The sequence below is a fragment of the Carica papaya genome, chromosome 5, assembly GCF_054855325.1.
Source record: "Carica papaya isolate Zhongbai chromosome 5, ASM5485532v1, whole genome shotgun sequence".
Classification (NCBI taxonomy): Eukaryota; Viridiplantae; Streptophyta; class Magnoliopsida; order Brassicales; family Caricaceae; genus Carica; species Carica papaya.
Window position 1 is genome coordinate 1,459,869 of NC_142313.1, and position 21,068 is coordinate 1,480,936.

Here is a 21,068-nt window from a genome sequence, read left to right on the forward strand (position 1 = left end):
GTTCAAGGAGGAAAAAAATTAGAGAAGAGAAAAGGGTTAAAAACCCTTACCATTAACTTACTTGAAGAAAAAAATTTTAAAAAAATTATCCGTGTTAATATATACAATATACTTTTAATTAAAGATACGAGAATTTTAACTGTTAAACTATCGTATGTCTTTATTCCGTACTTATTTAGGTCACCATAAACAGTTTTGCCGAGTATTACTAGCACCCAGTCTACAGTACTTTAGGAAAATTAGTTATTATGTTCATCCCAAAAGTCACCACCATCTGCCTTGACAGAATATGAACCTTCAAGAAGTTTATATATGATATGTAGTATCAAATTATAACAAGAACCACATAACATATATGTATATATGTGTGGTGTGTGTGTTTTTTTTTTCTTTACAGAGGTACGAACAATAATGGAGGTTTTAGCACAATGCTCAGCTGAGATCTAGTGGAATCTCCATCCTAGAATTACCAGAAACAACGACCAAAACATTCTGTTCTTTGTAAGCTTTCCCATTTTTATACTGTGTTGAGTGAAGAAGCTCTCCCTTGGAAGAACTTTAACCCATCAATCTTTGGTGTACGAGGGTTACTGGTTTCTCCACTTGCCACCACCAAAAACCTGGAAGCATACTCCACCTTGCCAGAGTCTCAGATTTCTCGCCTTAATCAGCTGTTTCTTGCTTGCTTCGTCGTAGTTGGCCACTTCAACTCATCTCTGCTATACTGGGTGGATCTCGAAATGCAAAAGCATAGTTTAGGTACCGCGGAAATTGGTTCTTTAGGAGATAAGTTGGGTAGGTGGAGGGAAGCTCCATGGGAGGTAGCTGACGGAACTGTTTAATGAAATATTTCTGCCGAGCAAAACAGTCTTCTCTTTGAAGGAGTATGTAAGGTATTGATTGCACGGTTAGGCATGCTGCTGTCGATAGACCAGAAGGTCGGTCCTGCTCCTACTATGATCACAACTTGTTCTTGTCTCATTTTTTTTTTTCTCAAGTTTTCTCAATCATGTTTCTTTCCTTATAAGCAAAAACTAAATGAATATACACACACTATACACAGAGAGATACATAAATAGATAAATAGATGGAGAGAGAGAGACAAGCAGACAGAAATATATATATTTATGTGGGCATAGAGCATATATATATATATATATATATATATATATAATTGGTCGTCCTGCTTTCTACTACGATCACAACTTGTTCTTGTTTCATTTTTTTGTTTTGTTTTTCTCAATCAGGTTTCTCTCCTTTTAAGCAAAAAACTAAATGAATACACACACTAGATATGGAGGAATAGATATAGAGATAGATAAATAGATAGATAGAAGGAGAAACAGAGAGACAGATAGACAAATATTTTATATATGTGCGAGCATGCATGGAGCATCAAAATTACAAAATTGATATAAATATTTCTCTCAATCAGATTTGCTTACATACAAACATATATATATATATATTTGCATATATAAATATGGGTGACGAGTGTGATATTAAAATATTTTATATCTAAGTAAATAGTTGATAACTCAGGCCAAGTTCTATCTTGTATTCCATCTAACAGAACATAGATATATATATATATATATATAAATGCATACACTCTTTTCTAGGAAACCCATAAAGAAGTTACAAAATCAACAGATTTTCGAGTAGAACATTTTGACTGAAGATATCAAGCATAATCATGCTGGGAAGACAGAGCTGTCCTCGAATAACAAGAATAATTAAATACAGAGAGCATGGGAGAAACATATACCTATAGCTATATATTATGTATTATATATTATATATATATATGTATGGAGAGAAATAGATATATATATATATATATATATATAGTGAGTATCTAGAGGAGTGATTTGATGTCAATGGCTATCCTTTCAGCATCAGCAGCAGCTCCATACAATCCTTTTCTTGCCAATCCAACGCAGTACAAACCATTCTTTCCTTTCCAATGATTTGGGTAACTCTGTTTTGTAGCTCCATCCTCATCTAACATATAATCATCACCCTACACATACGTACATACATACATATATTTATATATATATATATATATATATATATAATTCTAACTTATTGAATTTTAATAATAAATAAATTTAATTACCTTTAGCCACATATGAGTCGATCTCTTGAAGCCAGTGCAGAAAACAATGGTGTCAAAATAATGTGACTCGCCATTCTCAAATACCACCTCCTTATCTCTTATGCTTTCCATGCCAGGCAATACCTACATGATTTAAATATAATATTATTGAATTTCTTCAGCATTATAAGAATTAAACATATATATATATATATATATATATATAAAGAGAGCAGGACGTGTGTCTGAAAGTCAACTCATTGTTGATCGCCAAATTAATTATATCTTAATTATAAGTCAAGTAATAATTAATTACTGATTAAACACTGGATAAGATTAGTTATATCTAACTATAATATATAAATATATATATACATGTATTCATTTATCCAAGCTTATTTTACTTGTTACAAAATTATTATATATATATATATATATATATTACACTAATACAAACCTGAATATGTCGAGATTTGATCTTTTCGATGGTACCGACGTCGAGCACAGGATACTTTCCATAGGCGACTTTCATGAAGAACGGACCCTCTTTAGGCCTCTTTATACCGTATTTACTCAAATCGCCATACACCATTTTGCTCATCACCACCATTATTAAATCTACCATGTTTGCAGAAATGTATTTCAACATTTTCAGGCCTACGAACGCCATCCCTCTTGACAGAATATGAACCTGCATCATCCAAACAATATCTCATGCATACCATGCATGCATACATAATAAATATATATATATATATGTTTGTGTAAGATATATATGTATGTTACGGGGCTACGGATGGCAATGGAGGTTTTGGCGCCTTGTTCTGCAAGCTCCAGAGCAATTTCCATGCCGGAATTACCCGACCCAACAACCAAAACATTCTGATCTCTATACCCTTTACCATTTTTAAACTGTGTCGAGTGTATGACTTCGCCGAAAAATGACGTCAACCCCTCAACTTCCGGCGTATGAGCGTTCGTAGTTTCTCCACTCGCCACCACCAAGAACCGGCAAAAATACTCCTCCACCTCCCCGGTTCCTAGATTTCTCGCTTTGACCACCCATTTCTGCATTGACTCGTCGTAGCCGGCCTCCTCCACCGACCTCCTGTACGCCGGCTGGATCTTGAAGTGCGAAACGTAGTCGTTTAGGTACTGGAGGAAGAGAGACTTGGGGAGGTAAGTGGGGTAGGTGGCGGGAAACTCCATGTGAGGAAGCTGACAGAAACTTTTGGGTAAGTGGAGATGGACACGATCGTAGGAGTATTTTTGCCAGAGAGAAGCGAAACAGTCTTCTCTTTCGAGGATTACGTAAGGTACTGTTTGGAGGGTCAAGCATGCAGCCATGGCCAGACCAGAAGGACCAGCTCCGACTATGATCACCATTTTGTCTTCCCTTTCTTTGCTCATTTTTTTCTTTGTTAATTTCTCTCCATCTGTATACGTGTGTGTGTGTGTGTATATATATATGTGTGTGTGTGTGTGTGTGTGTATCTATGTATGTACGTACATAGAAGACATACACAGATACATATTACAATTATATGAATACATACATATAATGATGGGGCAGGATTGAAAAGAACGGCATCATACATACCCAATTAGTGACATTTTTTAACTTAATTATGTTCATAAGTTAGAGAAGTCTAATTGAATTAATGAAGCCTATTAGTATACTCACCAGTTTTAATTAATTAGTAACTAATAAAGTTCTTATTCATAATTAACCTAATTGAAATTCAATTCCACACGAGTTAATTAATATTAAATCTTGATTAAGAATAAGTAGTTGCAGCCATTTCCTCCCTTTTTTTTTTTTGAAATCTCTCTTAATTCATACTATATTATATAAATATATAAATAAATTATGAGTAATTTAAAAAAAATTAAAAGGGTTTTTAAATTCGAAGTTGGATTTCCTAAAACTAAATTATTAATAATTCTTTATTAATTAAAGTTGGCATTAAATATTATCCATAACCCAAGAAAAAAAGAAATTTAGAAAGTTAACCGCAGGTGAGATCATCTTATATTCAATGTATATATATATATATATAAATAAATTATGAGTAATTAAAAAATTAAAAGGGTTTTTAAATTCGAAGTTGGATTTCCTAAAACTAAATTATTAATAATTCTTTACTAATTAAAGTTGTCATTAAATATTATCCATAACCCAAGAAAAAAAAGAAATTTAGAAAGTTAACCCAGGTGAGATCATCTTGTCTTCAATGTGTATATATATATATATATATATATATATATATATATAAACATTTATATAATCCAATGACATTAAATATAGTTTTTTCAAAGGATAATTTGATTTATTTATTTTTTTATTTTGTTTCATTGAAATTGGTAATTGAAATTGTATGACGTATTTAATTTAATCCATTGGGAATATGCTTTCGACTTATATCGAAGCAGATATGCCAGATTTTAGTCTCGTTCCAAAAAATTAAAATTCATAATAATTTTTTATTATAATTTAATCCATTATATTTTTTTATTTATTTCAAATATCCATTATATTTTCTATTTTATTTTAAATATTTATTTTTTAAAAAAATTATAATAATTAAATTATATTTAATTGTTTTATAAAATAACTCAAATAATTTTAACTAATTATTCTTTAAAGTGTTCAAATATCATTTATCAATTTAAATTTTTTTATTAAAAAATAAAATAAAAATAGATTTTCGAAATAAATAAATAGTCAATAATAATAATTAAAAAATTATTAAAATTAAATTATAATAAATGGAAAATGCTGAAAATTAAAATAATAGAGAAAGTAAAAGTGTAAGTATGAAAAGAAAGAGAGGCAGGCAGGCAATACTGACATTACGAAGCAAGAGTCATCTGCATCTTTTTGCTTTGTCCCCTCACTCTCTGCTTCTTTGAAATTTTTGCACTACACCAATTACACGTTCACACCCACATATACATACATACATACATACATACATACATACACACACACACACACACACATACATACATAATATTTAACTGCATGGCTTGTTAAATTTTTATAATTTTAAAATACAAAAATTTTCAATTATATTCAACATATTTATAAACTAGGCTTAATTTCTATAGAAATTTCTTGGATATAAAATTTCTAAATGCATCGATATAAACAAGGTGTACACAATACAAAGAAATTAATATAAAATAATTGTTACTATACGGTTAATTTTTTATTAATATAGTTTTTTATGATTGTATAAATAAAAATAAATTATTCGTGTTTTATTATACAAAGTAAAAGTAAAAAAAATAATAATTCGGAAGTTTTTCGAGAAAAAAATAAAAGAAGTAACGTAAATTTGTAGAATTTAAAGAGTATTCGATCTAATTTTTAGTAACGAAATTTATTCCGTTATTAAAAGTGATTGTTTTTTTAAATTATTTAGAATGTAAAATTTAATTTCAATAAATACATTTTCATTAACTAAAAAAAGAAAAATGATGCATCCATGATATATACATATACATATATATATATATATATAAACACTAGATAATAGTGTGTTATATGGGGAGGTGTATGTATAACCTAAAAAGAATAATATTTTCGAAATCAAACTTTTTTATCATAATTTTATTTTATAAATAAGAAAAAAAGAAAGAACAGATGGGAAGAGTCAAATGGCATAGTGATAAAGATGAAGAGTTGATCTCGCCACGTTATAGTGATAAAGATCTTGTGTGTGTGTGTGTATATATATACATACATATATATATATATATTATGTATAGATATATGGATCTGTATATGTATGTATGTATGTATGTATATATGGTGGGTCGACTAGTTCAGACGGTTGAAATTAAGGAAGACTTTGAAAAGTTGGAATTTTACGTGAAGTCATCAAATTGTTGTAAGCACGATCCACACGGTCAATGTATGTATTTACGTATACGTGTTTAATTAAAGTCAACATTTTTTTTGTATTTTCTTAATAAATGTGTAAAAAAAATTTATTGAATTCATTACATTAATAATTTTATAATATGATGGTTTAAGTTAGTAAATTATCAGAAAACTATAGATTATATAATTATATACGTACAAAAATCCACTCCGTAAAATTTATAAATTATATTAAATTTATTGGGTCGATTTTTATATATTAAAATTAAATTTTTCTATGCTATAATTAAATATAAATTTTACATATAAGAATAGTTATTGGGGTATACAAATTCATGTCTGCTTATATATATATACATATATATATATATGTGCAATATATTTATTTTAGTTAATGATTAAGTGAATGTCCAACCAATAAGAAACATAAATAAAAATGGGCCTTAACTTTAAATATGAATAGTCCGAGCCCGGCCCAATAATTAAGCTGGCCCAAAAGTGTCTTATGGGCTTTTGATCTAACACGTGGCAACTGGGCAATTGACAACTCAAACCAGATTTCAGATTTTTTTATAAAAAAAAAATTAAAATTCGAAAATACAAAATTTTTAAAATATAAAATTTTATTTAAAATCAAAACAACGTATTTAAAATCTTATCAATTTTAATAAAATTTAAAAATTATATGTGAAATTTCATAAAAGGCAAACGGCTATAAATTTTCAATATTTATAAATAACTTGCACTGAATTTCTTAATTTATTTTAAATGTAAGATAAAAATTTATGTCGATCTTTATTGAAAATTACGTGTATTAGCATGATAGATAAAATAATGACTCAAATTTTTCGAGACGTGTATTTTTCGGTTCATATCTAAAAATTATATCGGATCAAGTTATTCAGTTCGAACGAGATGAAATAAAAAATTATTTGGTCTTATTCTCCTTCACATATTAAAGACCCGAAAAAATTATTTCGTTTTAGTTTGGTCGTATTGTGGTAAAGTCTCATCTTATGTGTTGGTCGAAGTGACAATAATCACGTCGAACCTCAAATATGTTCAAAGATCCTGAAATGATCTTCCAGTTCTGGAGAGAATTTGCAAAACTTCATTTTCATCAAGAATTGAACGGAATTTTCTCGTATTTCGTTGATTAAAATAAATCAATTTGTATTAAAACTATAATTAATTAATTAACTAATAATTAGTTAATCCTACTATATCTATGTTCTCACAATTAATATAATATAAATATAATACTTTTACATATTTTAGTCTTTTAGAATACTCTATTTATCAAATATGTTAGCCCACAAAATAAAGAAATTTTCAAATGAGAAAAAAGCAGAGGTACTACCCCAACCATGTGCTACACAAGAAAATTACACAAACCAATCTTGTCCCTTAGCCAAAATGCAGAGCTGTAGAGGCCCCATTTTATCTTTTCTAACATTTAGCAGCGCCAGCACTAACCCATTCCTCACCATCTTCACCTTCTCAACTTACTTTTTAAGCCACTTAAATAATCAATTTCCTCTCCCCCACCTCTCTGAAATTACACACTCACACAATCTCATTATACCTTCATCATTAAAATGGCTTCCTTTTCTTTGGTTTTCAGAATCTTCAGTATCTTCTTCATGGGTTTCTTTTCTTCCTTAGCTTCCACTAAATCATTACCATCTGAAACACATGTACAAACATTCAACAGTATATCAGCAGCACCTGCATTGTTGCCATATCCTCTTTTAGCTCCATCTCCTAGCTCATTATCTCCAGACATTACTCCACTATTTCCTTCTCCAGTTGGTGACCCTGCCATGGCTCCATCTCCAGCTGACTCTTCCTTTCCCACAATTCCTTCAAGTCCGAGTCCTCCAAACCCAGATAATTTTCTGGCTCCTGCTCTGGAAACAGGCGTTTCGCCATCTGGGTCTGCCTTGCCGGTTTCCTCCTCAGCCTCCTTGGCCACTGGAAACTTCATCATCATTCTGGGTTTGATCATCTTTTCGTTCGTGCAACTTTCTGGTGTGTGAACTGTGAAGTGCTACAGTTGAACAGCCCTTCAATAATTGTTATTAGTGCTTCTTCCACTTTTTTATAGTTTGTAACATTTTGTTTTGTTCTTTTGTTTTTGTTTTTTTCTTCTTCTGTGGCATATGGGTTTATTATAGATGTTAGGTTGATGATGTGTATGGCATTCTTGTGAATTGCGAGAGGTTAATTGTCTTAGAAGATATGATAAATAAATCAAAAGTTAATTTTTTCTTCTCTTTGTATATTAATAAGAAACGAAAAGGCAGAATGAACTTAAAAAACAGGAATTAGATTAGATTAACTTCAATAACATTACAACTATAATGATTCACACCAGAAACTAACAATGGAACTGGGATTTACTTCAGAAGGTAACACTGTATAATCTAATTTTCTAAGGCCTAAGCTGAGTTCAACAGGGAGATATTTCTCCAAGTTTACTACTTTTAATCTGAACTGTGTTCTACATGTCATGTCTAATCTAGAGAGGAACAATTCTAGGTTGTGCCTTCGAGGATCCAGTTAACAGTTTTACTAAATATCCATCTTTCAATTTGTTGAACTCGAAAGGATTCCATTTCTTGGGGGGCGAATCTTTAGCAATAGACTTCCTTAGCTTCTGATTCTCATCCTTGAGCACTTCCATGGCAAGACACAACTGTCTTATAACCTCTCTTTTCTCTTCATCTTTTTGCATCAATTGTTCTTTCTGAGTCTTGTTTTCTTTTTCCACTCTCTCTAGTTTTTCTCTTAAGTTGGTCACTTCACCTTTCTGCATGATCAGTTGCTCTTTCTGAATCTTGTTTTCTTTTCCCAGTCTCTGTATTTCATCCCTTAAATCGGTATCTTCAGCTTTCTGCATGATTAATTGCTCTTTCTGAGTCTTGTTTTCTTTTCCCAGTCTCTGAATTTCATCCCTTAAGTTGGCTGCGCCATCTTTCTGACGGGTTAATTGTTCCTTTTGGGCATTGTTTTCTTCTTCCAGGTAATGCATTTCCTCCCTGAACTTGATTACTTCGTCCCTCTGCATGATCAGTTGTTCCTTCTGAATCTTGTCTTCTTCTTCCAGATTCTGAATTTCTTGCTTTAACTTCGTCACTTCACCTTCCTCCACGATCAGTTGTTCTTTCCAAGTCTTATTTTCCTCTTCCAGCTTCTGAATTTCCTCCATTAACTTGATCATTTTACCTTCCTGTATGATTGATCGTTCTTCATGAGTCTTGTTTTCTTCTTCCAGTCTTTTTATTTCGTCCCTTAAATTGGCTGCTCCATCTTTCTGCATGAACAAGTGATCTTTCTGAGTCAGATTTTCTTCTTCCAGTCTCCGAATTTCTTCCTTTAACTCGGCCACTTCACCAATATGCATCAGTTGTTCCTTCTGGGTCTTGTTTTCCTCCTCCAGTCTCAGTATTTCTTCCCATAAGTTGGTTAATTTCTCATTCTGTGCCAGTTGTTCTTTTTGAATCTTGTTTTCCTCTTTCAGTCTCCTTATTTCTTCCCTTAACTTGCTTGCTCCATCTTTCTGCATCAGTTTTTCTTTCTGAGTCTTGTTCTTCTCCTCCAATCTATGTATTTCTTCCATTAACTTGGTCATTTCATCTTTCTGCATCAGTTGGTCCTTCTTGTTTCCTTCTTCCAGTCTTCGTATTTCTTCTCTCAATTGGGTCACTTCATCTTCTTTCTGCATCAGTTTCTCATTCTGCCTCTTGTTTTCTTCTTCCAGTCTTTGCATATCTTCCCTCAGTTTGTTCAATAATCCATCACAGACCTCACCCAGAACTCTCTCTTCTTTCCTTTCTTGCTCAAACTGAATTCCATCATCCTGCTCCGACTCAGCTTCTTCAGCATCTTTCTCAACCTGGATCTCATCCTCCTGCTCAGGATCCTCAACTTCTGATTCAGCATACTCCTCCTCAGAAATTTCTGAGTACATATCATCAGGTTGATCCATTGCGCTTACTAACTTCCCAAGATAGCTCTTGGTTGAAGAGAATGGAGACCCCAGTGTTGTTACCAGGCGAGCTCCACCATCTGGCTTAACCAGATCATATCTTTCAGCTAGTGAGCGGTGAGCACGATAAAAATCTTCAACCATGCTAATAAGCTCAGGCCGTTTCTTGTAATACATTTCAGCTCGTTGAGCAAAGGAATCAGCATCCTCCTCAATCAATTTCAGCATTGCTTTTGTCTTTGCATCCAGCTCTGCCAAGAATCAACATCACCAGATCCAGCAGGAAATTAGTTTTTAAACATAGGCAAACTGGTAACTCTCAAGATTCAGAGAACTTCATCTTCTAAAAGATTCAATTGCTGAACAAGTCATTACAAAGAATAATCGCTTACTTCTCGAAGACATCAAGCATTTAATTCAGAAAATAAAGATAGATAAGGGACAGGTAATATCATTCGCATCAAAGAAAAAAATTTTTAAAAAAAATGGTGTTGCTTTGCAACATGTATGCCCACATGGCTCACCTAGAAACCAAACTTCTTCAACCACACAATTATTCCCCTTAATCTTGAGGGAAGATTTTTTTTTTAATAGTAGATAATCTTGATAAGATTTACTGCTGGTAGATACTCCAAGGATTAAATTAAAGTTCTTACGTTGGTAGAAAAGAGAAAGCAAAGACAAAGATGCATCTACAGGGCCTAATTGGTAAATAGCATAAAAAATGAGGTCCTACCAATATTTAGTTCTTAAAGAACTTAGATTTTGTTAATAAGTTGAGTTTCTTTTGATGCTTAAGCTTAATTTATTCCCGGTGGGTCCAGAGTAATTATTAGCTAATAAAGAGAGCTTTTAACCTTTCGGAAAATAATACATGATCTTTCAAAAGGACAAGCTAAAAAGTTAGAAAAAATTAATTTGTACTTGTTGGATTTCAGGGTACACAAGCAAACTGAGGACCACAATTTCCTTAACACCTAGAATTCCCACTTAACACAGCCACTCTCTACGTACAATCATCACATTTGTGACTGCAAATCCCCATCACAAACGGGGTCATGAAGATAAGATATCAGCTCTCCACAACAGAGACTTCTCTCTTGGCCTACCACTAAATCATGCCCAGTGGAGCCCTCCACAACATAAAGCAACTTCCTCTGCTCAGTGCCATAGCCAACGAATCAAACTGGCTAGCCTGAGAAAATATATTATGCTTAAGAGGTACTATGTTTCTAATTTTTTAATTTTCATAGTAGTTCATTAACTTTGGGTTGTATTACTTACTATGAAAAATTAGAAGATTAACCAGAAAGATATTGCCTCCAAAAAGTTTTCTGAAAACTATATTAAAACTTGAAAACCTTACAAGTAAATCAAGGTTGCTTTGCTTCCTTTTTATAGCCCATAAATGTCACTATAATGGCATGCACATTCCCCTAATAATGATGGAACCTTCTCCTTATAGCTTTGTTAATGGACAAAGCTTGCATAATGTAATCATCAATTCATGATTTTCATCAGCACACCCCAATAAATAAACTGTGGTAGGGCCCCATCAAGATTCAAACAATATTAAAAGTAGTGGGTACTTTCTTTTCCTTGTCATAAAACACTATTTGAAGACCAGAAACTGTTTGTCTGTATTCACCGAAGTCATCAAGCAACCTACCATTATCCCCGGCCACAGTTTAGTTGTCTACTGTAAACTCCTATTTTATGACACAAACCCGAAATAGTGGGATATTGACAGAACATAAGTTTTTCAAATTTTCAAATTTTCAAAAGTGTATCAGACCGCTGGATTTCCAAACGGTCAAAAGAATGGGAAGCAATGAAAAAAAAGAACAAAAACCCATCTATTCTTTTTCTTGCAAGAAGCAAAAACAAAAGCCAATCAAGCCAAAAATAAAGCCAGATTTTCTCTTTTTTAAAAGAAGATGAAGGGATTTTTACCATTAAGAGTAGATTCCAGCCACGGGGATCTCCTTGAATTGTTGCGACTGTCAAACCACCACCAGTGTGATGTGTCCTTCACCATATCCACCATTTTCTTCTACGTCTTTACCTATCCACACTAAAAGCCACAAGCCAAAATATCTCAATGCACAATTTTTTCTTCCAAAACTCAGAAACCAAATGATCGAGCAAAACTACTCCAATCTCAACAAGTGAAGGAAAAAAAGAATTTCTATTCAACAATTAATTTAATTTCAACAGCAGCAGAAGACGCATTCCGATCACTCCAAATGGCAAGCGAGTAAGGTTTTATAAAAGACCAGTGGGGTTATTATAGTCATTTCAGTCCCCGGAGGAACCATGGCGGTATATCGATGTTTCAAAACGCCAAAACGCCTGCCTAAAAACCGCATCATCCACGGAATCCATGAGAAAATAAATTTTAAAATTACCAAATTGCCTTCCTTATCTGGTTATCGTGCTCAACCTGAACCAGACGAGTAACTCCATCTCCTAAAAAAAAAAAAAAGCCGAGAAACCTATCTTTTCTAAACAACAGAACAGGAAGAGAGTGCAACAACGTAACAACAAACGAAGCTAATACATAATACTCGAAAATGGATTATCAGTTTACATACATATGCATACATATATATATATCGGCGTACATATGTAATATAAAGGAACAGAAAAGGTACCCAAATCTTCTTCGTCTCCGAACTTGTTCTTCGTCGGAGAGACAAAATCTGAGATAACCTTCTTGATTTCTCTGCTCCCCGTCTCTCGCTTCCCTCTCCCTCTCTTGCGCTGATCTATGAAATACAGAGTAAAAACAGAGCAGTCTAGTGATAGAGTTCAAATGCACCTCTTCCCCCCGGCTGATGCGTGGGTTATATATTTTGTCTGCTTCTAGATTCCAGAAAGACGTTTATCCAATAATATTTTGCCACGTGGAGTTAATGACCCCAGCGCCTGAGGCGGAGCTGCAGGGGCGGTGGGTTTTAAAACCTTGCCTTGTACAAATAGATATTTTTGGCTTTTCTTGAAGACATGAATTTACATAAATGCCTTTCTGGGAACCACGAATTTACATAAATGCCCCCACCTTCGTGCCCGCAAGATTATGGAGGGAAAAAAAATTAAGAAATTAGCAATTAATTTTCTTTTCAGATAAATTAGAGGCGCATTTTTAAATTTTGACCATTAATAATGTTGCCATAAATTATTTAATATTTAATATAATTTCAAATTAAATTATCAAATCTACCATAAACATGGAGGTCAGTTGGTAATTTAGTAAATTTATGGGGAGAAAAAAGAGAGGTAAAAAAAAAAAAAAGCCTAAATTTATGCATTGAACCTGAATTGCGTGGAATAGGGTCCCAAAGGGTATATTTGGAATCTCATGAAATATTGGTTACATATATATATATATATATATATCTCTCTCTCTCTCATTTAGGCATGTGGAGCGTTTAAGAAAAGAGTCAAAGTGGACATAACGGTCGAAAAAATTAGATGACACATTCTATTCCTGTCGTATCCTAAACATGGTCAGTATTTATTCTTGTTTGTCTGATTTATTCATGTACTGATTTTGTCGCGTTGGTGATTTTTTTTTTTTTTTTCAAAACAAAAATTACATATATTTTAATTAATTAGAAAATATATATACACATTTATTGTAGTATAAATCTTTACAGATAATTATATAAATATTTTTTCTTGTCTATTTATTCTGATATTTTACTTGTAATTAATTTAGACAGATTTTGACCAAGAAGTCAAAATAGTCAACCAAGGTAGGACGATCTGGATCGTACCATATATATATATATATATATATATACATGTATCTACCTCCTCGGAGATGGAATTAAGAGACACATATGCCTCGGAGTAATGTGCATTATTAGATAGAAGAAAAGCATGGGATTCACTTCCGCTTTACAAACAAAATCACAGTAGTGCCTAAAAGTGAGGGAATGTGCATTTCACCTCTGCCCAAGTATAGACGCAAAAAAGTTAATTCCTCTACATAGACCTATTAAATATAGACTCTGTGCGTGTATATATATGTATATATATATATATATATCTTCCTGTATCTCTCGTTTTGTTTTCCTATTTCTCCAAAATATTTACAGACATAGATCCTCTAAAGATTCAAGTTTCATTATATACTTCCGTAGCATTTTCATCATCATCATCAGTGAAGAAAATTTCCCGTCAGCGAGTTGGGTTCCGGCCGTGTGAATCCTCTGCCGCCAAATATTGGCCGCATGTAGGCGTCGTCGAATTTTCTCCAGTAATAGTGAACTGTGGTTGTTGGGGTGGTGAGGAGCATGCGGAGACTGGTTGGACGTGTAATGCTATTGTGTGCAGTGTCAGATCCTAAGCCCTGTCCGTTGGCGAGAAGTGGAAGAGAAATCGACTTTGGACTGGACAATTCTGAAGATATGCTGCTCGATGCTCTGTGAGGTGCCAACAAGAACTTTACAAGAGGCTTTGTCAGCAAACCAAAAACCTGAAAACAATGTTTATATTCATGAGCATGCTTACATGGTTTTACAGAGGATGCAAATTTATTAGACGTCTCCGATCAGTAGTAAACAACGATAATAATAATAATTTTAGTACGACAAATATTTTCGTAAATGAACGATAGGAAGTGAAGTACAGGGGCAGTAGGTCATTTTCCTTACCACCGTACTAAAAAGAACAACTGTGATGGTGCTAGTGATCATAATGGCATTTCCAGTCAACTGAGTATGCCCTGACCTTGTAAACTGCATCGGACAATGTAACATATACTCGTTAGCAAAAAGAAAATGGAAGAGAAGATTTACTTGAGCTTCACGAAATTTAATAGTATTAGAGACCATCATAAGGTAATAATAAGGGCAATGATATCATTCACAGCCGACAAGATCATAAACCATTTGAAAAGCTCCAATGTGTTCAATCTTTGACACCCCAACTTCATAAGCGGGTGTTTTCAGTACTTGATATTCACATAATAAATAAGAAGCATGATGCTGCTTTCATCTCTTGCTGATGAGAAAGGAAATCGGCACTTCAGTTTTCCAGTACATTCATTTTCCTACCAATCTTTTGTTTTTTGAACAAGAAGACAGCAACGGTATAGCCAAGTCAAATTTAACCAAATAGTCTGAAAATTTTCCAATCGCCTGCCCAACATTACTCTCACCTATGTTTTTCATCTTAGGTTAAAGGACACCTCAGTTTCCATTCAAGTTATACAAAAAATATGAATTTGGCAATGACAATTTAATCAACTGGTGAGCTATTCCTGAAACCGCAAAATGACAACATTATCAAAGATGTCCAAAAACTTACATGATTATACGCAAGCGCCACAGAGACAGCACCGCGCATGAGGCCCGCCCACCATATTGTAACCTGGATTAAGATAGTTAAATTAATATGTAACTAAGCAGCTTATAAATGAATCAAATAAATAAATATTTCTTACACTCAATACCAGAAAATCTTACCTGTTCCTTGAACTTTATTTTGTCACGCTGAGATTTCTTGGCCAAGTTCGATAAAAAGGACAATGAGAAAACAGAAGCTGCTCTTCCAACCATAACCAAGCCGAGCAATATTGAACTCACACCAACTGATGTCCCAGGACTGAAAATAAGTTTAATGATGTTTAAATTATAATCACAATCATAATTACTTGTGCAGCGTGAGAACTATATTTTAAGCTCTTTACTTTAGGATAATGAGACTGACATTCTCTAAAGCGATTGAAAGGGCTAAATGGAGGAACGCATTGGAAATAACATGCAATCAGAAAAGAAGGAACTAACAAGTAACACTTATGTCTAATACACGACTTGAAGTAGAGACAGAGTAGTGATATGCACACATACCTCTTGCTCACAAATCCCCACTTCTCAATGTCCAAGGCATCCATTCCAACATACATGAAGATGAAAATCTCTGATATAAAAGATAATGTTGCAAAAGCATGCCTAACAAGAAAGGTGTAAAAAATGTTAAGAACAATTTAATCCACAGTTGAAAAGGGAAAATAATACCATATGAAAATAGAACACATGTCTGAACATTTAACGTACTTGGTGGTGATTCTGGAACTTTCTGTCACATTATGCCATGTATAGTGCGACATGACAATCCCACAGAAGAACACAGTAAGAATGCCACTCAATTTGAACAGCTGAACAAAGCATAGCAATTTCCAAGATAAATAATGGTAAACAAAGTTGAACTTTCAATCTAAACAAACCACCAAGCAGATTTCATAAAGCTTAGTGGTCAGAAGAAAACTTACTTCAGCTATCATATATGAAAAGTAAGCCATGAGCATCATAAGAGCAACTTCACGATCAGTGGAGTGCCTGAAATGAAGCATCAGATATTTTAGTTTCCAAAACCATTGAATATAATTTTCCTATTTAATGCTCTAATACTTTATTGTTTGGAGGGTACTAAACAAGACAATTTTTCTATAAGATCCAACAGGAAGAACTTTTTCTCTGGCTTCTTCTGGGAGACTAGATTTCTTCTTATTATAAACTCTGAGCTTTTTTGAACAGTTTAATGAATATAAAAACAATTTTATTGAATTTATGAACACCATTTCCAACATATCCTGAGCAGAATATTTTGCATATAAAATCCCAGACAGTATAAGAGTGCAATAGTTCTAGAAATTGATAGTATCAGCAAACTCTGAGAAGCAAGAATATAAGAGGTTCATAATCTCAGCTATCTACAATATCTTACAACTAAAATCAATTTCACCTAAAGCTCCCTATTCTGACTAGATTATTGACCCATAAGTACCTGCCAAAGTATAACTTCTTTATGATGTAAGCACTTATCAATCCAACCTGCAAAAGAAAGTGAAAAACTAATATAAAAGCTGGGATACTTCATATGGATCATCTTTATAAAAAGGAGACAGTACAAGCCCCAGAAGACAGTTGGCTACTAAAGCTAAATATAATGGTGAAGAACAAGACAGAGAAGACAGTAAAACCTATTTAAGAAAAATAAAACTTAAGTAATAGGTGGAAATGATCCATTAATATGCTAACCAAATGGCTACTGAAGGAAAATAAGCAATGAATTATTAAACTAGCTGAATAAACAAATTTTACCATTGAAAGAAGGGCAATATATTTTAGATCATTGACCTCAAGATGACACTCACCTATTGTACACAGCATCGGAGAACATAACAGATATATACAAGGACACAAGTAATGGAAAAGATTAATAAGAGAGACTCACCATTACCCCCAGCAAAGTACTTGTAGTAAATAAATATAAGAAATTTCCAATCAACTCTATTAAATTGCTCGAGGTGATGTGAGTCAGGTCAAATCGCTGGATTGCGTTGAAAAGCACCACCGACGTAGCATCATTTACAACACCTTCCCCAAAGACCAAACTGTAAAGGAAAGGTGTCTCATCCTGATTAATAACCTGCCAAATCAAATACGGGAGTCAGGAACTGAAAGTGGCGAGCTTCTCACCACTTTAAAGAGACATGTTTATACCTGCAAAGTGCAAACAGAATCTGTGGCTGAAAAGATTGCTCCAAGGGCTGTAAGTAAAGAAACAAATAATGTGAAGCATGTGAAGAGGGATAACAAATTGAATAATAAGTATAATCGTATCAGGCCAGTAACGGCTATAAAATTAATGTTAAAGGATATAGCAAGTACCAAGATAATCCCTCATGTCCAGAAAACCAACATTCAGTTTTTGGAATAACTGCAGTGAACCTGAATCAATAGTCTAAAAGTCAAAACCTTGATAAATCATAGAAGTAGAACAATACCAACTCGCAAAAACTAATACATGGACCCCTATCAACAGAGTGTATGCCCTCATTTATAAACAAAAAAGAAACACAAATTTCATGTAGATATCCATATCATAATTCGAGCATATAACTGAATTTTAGAATGATGCATTATCAACTTAAATTTCCTTTTTTTTCCCATCAAGGAAACAATAGGAGGCAAATAGCACCCTGAATTGGAAATCTAATAGAAAATGATCATGTTAACATCCTTAAGAGCATCAATGCGTATATGCTATAGATATATTCTGAGGAGTTAAACATAAACATTGTCTAAGATATTCGTCTCTTTCTATTCTATAAGAAGCAAAGTCATCTCTTTAACCCTCAATATTAACAAGGAAGAAGGATACTATAAAATAACATTTAAAAATGATAGGTTGTCAAATGATATAATGAAGGGAGAATGTCTCTTAAAACATAGAGCAATGTGTGGTTTTCTGCTAAAAGAGTTAGTTTATTATCGTTACGATTAAAAAAAAATATGAGTTCAAACATTCTATCTAAAGCCAAGACATAATGAGCCTGCTGTAGTTCTCAACAACATTCTGCATTAGAACCCATTTATGCATGAGGATATGAAGAAACACGCATGCTTGTGAATGTGACGCCAAGACAAACACAATCAAGTATATCATGGAACCATTTAGCATCCAGTAATGACAAATGCATGTTGAAGGTTTGACAATTGTTTAAACAGATATTCTTGAAAATGCATACTCATCCTTGAATTCTACATATTTGGAGTATTACCTATTGATATGATGGTGAACGATATAAGGGTACCAACAGCACCAAACAAAGTTATTGTCATAAAATTTCGAAAGAACTGCTTCTTTTTTACCTGGAACCTGATGCATAAAAGAAGATCCAAATCATCAAAGACAATAATAATGAAATCTTTTTCCAGTTTGAAAGGTATTTTTCATGGAGAAAAACCATAAAGTGAGCATTGTGAAATATCTATGTGAATTAACAGAACAATTAAACCTGGGGTTCCACAGTCTAATAATGATTTATCTGAATAAGCAAGAAATATTGTTGATAATGATAATTGTAAAGCTACAGACGTAGCAAGACAATCATAGTTCCTGACAACCCTACAGAAGCACCAATATGTTAAGCTCTTCAGCAATGCAAATCATCTCAGAAAGATATAATGGACAATGTAGGACCTTAATAATACTCCAGCTATGAGATGGAGATTGGAATCAGTTGGACTATCAACTCTAAATTCGGATGTAGCCATTGTAATTAGTTGGACTATCAACTTCTATTAAAAAATACGTGTTGAAAATGACTCCATATGGCAAGCCAGTTTGCATAGTAACCAAGAGCTAATTACCCAAAATAAACATAGACTTAAAGGTAATAGACTATATTTTTATAGTTATAATACTTCAAAGAAAAAGTGAAGTAAATCCATTCAACAAAATGACATTTCAATCCTGACTTACTCGAGGTTGACCATGTGGACCCTCGTTCTCAATTTATACCAAGGAGATGAAAAATACATTTTAACATGTTTACAACATCTCCCTGTACGGGAAAAGCTCAATATCCTAGAAACTTCAATACGTCTAATATGATTTACAAATAGAGTTGATAGCCAATATGATAAGCAAACAAAACGCCCGTCATAATAATCTGAAAATAAAAAGGAAATCTGCTAACTAACCATACAAGAGCCTGTGCAAATAGAAGATTCCAACTGATTACAAATTCTTTCAACCTCAAATATTTAAATAATTTGCAATATTTAAGCTAGTTTCCAAAGGAAACCAAAAGGGTCTATCATTAATCCGGAGTAGAAGTAGATAAAGGCAAGCTTACCCAGCATTGAATATTATAGGTGGAAGAAGATATATAAAGAAAAGTTCCTCATCAAATACTAGAATGTGTGAGCTCTTTCCTTCAGTGGTTAGTAGCAGAATGATACCAGTTCCAAGGCCCTGAAATTAAACCCAGAAATAATCATCTCCATTTTGCGTAAAGACAACGAAGCAGTCAACCAAACAAATACAAACTAAATAAATACTGTTAAGAATATTTGTTGCTCGGGATGCAAGAAAAGAAACTCACGATAGCAAGTGCAGTAATTGACTCATTTATCCATCGATTCTTTTCAAGAAGATGGCCAATCACAATGCAAGCACAAAGAAGTGCCACAAACAAAGTTATTGAATGAATGGACGCTGGTTCAGGTTCTGACTCCATTCCTGACCTCATCAGAAAAGAGCCTGCTTTGACAGATTCACTGTTTGTAACACAGATAAACACAACTTGGTGAATAAATTCATGAACAGAGAGAAACAACTAACATGGAGTTGAAAATTCTGACACTGTACGAACTCTCGCTGAGAAAACTAACATAACACTCAGGAAAAAAATATAGTGCAATGGATGCTTACCTAATATCTCCGAATCCCAATATCAATCACCAATCAGAACGACATAATATAAAAGTGAACAAAGAAAATCATGCTGCGTTACATTAGAAGCTGTTGACCAGGCACAATAACCAAATTCTTCATCTAAGACATTCTGGAGAAAAAAAAAATAAAAGCACAGTAAGAAAAACAAGGGTCTCCAATCGATCGTCGCGCGATTGAATTCAGTTCCCGAGATGTCAAGCACCGAACTGTTAGATAGAACTCTAAGAATTGTATTGCCTTCTGTTTCTTTTTTCTTTTCGTATACTTTTCTTCCAGATTCTCATTTCTCAGCACTAAACAAGAAAGCAAAGCCCGCACTGAGGCTATACCACAATTTTGGCCGAAGCTAAGTCCAGTTACAATTACTCCTCTTTTGCATGACAACTCAGTTTCTTCAAATACTGAATATTAAAAAGAAAAGAAAAGAAAAACCAGCAAGCAAGCAGACAAACAAACAAACAAACAAAAACTTAAGAGCGAAGAAACCCTTACTTCCCTCACAACCAAACGAAGAAAATAAGAAAAAAAAACGTTTACCTCAAAATCTCCACGACCTCTTGTATCGCGAATTCTTTGCTCTCCTTTCAACGCGAATATCTACAAAATCTTCTTCTTCAAAATAAAATTTCTCCAAAATTTTTACAGATGAAGAGAGAGAGAGAGAGAAAGCGGGAAAAAGAAAGCGACAGGTTCTGAGACGGAATATATATGGACAGAGCAAGGAAAGGAGGAGGGAATACTAACAGCAAAAGCCGCGACCGAAAAGAAATGGAAACTGTGCTGTTTTATACGGTGTAGTAAAGCACTCGGGAAAGAATCTTATACCGTAG

General features: G+C 33.4%; 4 protein-coding genes across 5 annotated transcripts; all 4 read right to left on the reverse strand.

The window, feature by feature from the left end:
* Positions 1-1,567: 1,567 nt before the first annotated feature.
* Positions 1,568-3,562, reverse strand: LOC110821497 (putative indole-3-pyruvate monooxygenase YUCCA10). Its single transcript, XM_022051358.2, has 4 exons — positions 2,888-3,562; positions 2,559-2,792; positions 2,123-2,245; positions 1,568-2,023 (listed from the first exon to the last, which is right to left on the reverse strand). The coding sequence occupies exons 1-4, from the start codon at positions 3,509-3,511 to the stop codon at positions 1,859-1,861; spliced, it is 1,146 nt and encodes a 381-aa protein (XP_021907050.2). The 5' UTR covers positions 3,512-3,562; the 3' UTR covers positions 1,568-1,858.
* Positions 3,563-7,457: 3,895 nt separating this feature from the next.
* LOC110821447 (uncharacterized) lies at positions 7,458-8,110 on the reverse strand. Its single transcript, XM_022051294.2, has one exon. The coding sequence runs from the start codon at positions 7,996-7,998 to the stop codon at positions 7,570-7,572; it is 429 nt and encodes a 142-aa protein (XP_021906986.1). The 5' UTR covers positions 7,999-8,110; the 3' UTR covers positions 7,458-7,569.
* Positions 8,111-8,303: 193 nt separating this feature from the next.
* On the reverse strand, positions 8,304-12,776 carry LOC110821212 (uncharacterized). Its single transcript, XM_088219844.1, has 3 exons — positions 12,636-12,776; positions 11,935-12,055; positions 8,304-10,232 (listed from the first exon to the last, which is right to left on the reverse strand). Exons 2-3 carry the CDS (start codon positions 12,026-12,028, stop codon positions 8,512-8,514), a joined length of 1,815 nt encoding a protein of 604 aa, XP_088075970.1. The 5' UTR covers positions 12,029-12,055; positions 12,636-12,776; the 3' UTR covers positions 8,304-8,511.
* A 1,032-nt stretch (positions 12,777-13,808) lies between these two features.
* LOC110821440 (sodium/hydrogen exchanger 1-like) lies at positions 13,809-21,008 on the reverse strand. 2 transcript variants are annotated; one of them, XM_022051289.2, is made up of 16 exons: positions 20,776-21,008; positions 20,215-20,347; positions 19,886-20,060; positions 19,637-19,755; positions 18,557-18,654; positions 17,664-17,723; positions 17,496-17,542; positions 17,227-17,421; positions 16,777-16,823; positions 16,262-16,328; positions 16,047-16,147; positions 15,840-15,941; positions 15,456-15,594; positions 15,298-15,360; positions 14,643-14,726; positions 13,809-14,464 (listed from the first exon to the last, which is right to left on the reverse strand). In XM_022051289.2, the coding sequence occupies exons 3-16, from the start codon at positions 20,030-20,032 to the stop codon at positions 14,147-14,149; spliced, it is 1,587 nt and encodes a 528-aa protein (XP_021906981.1). In that variant the 5' UTR covers positions 20,033-20,060; positions 20,215-20,347; positions 20,776-21,008; the 3' UTR covers positions 13,809-14,146. The 2 variants fall into 2 exon arrangements, with proteins under 2 accessions (XP_021906981.1, XP_021906980.1); XM_022051288.2 differs by lacking the exon at positions 20,215-20,347.
* Positions 21,009-21,068: the final 60 nt, after the last annotated feature.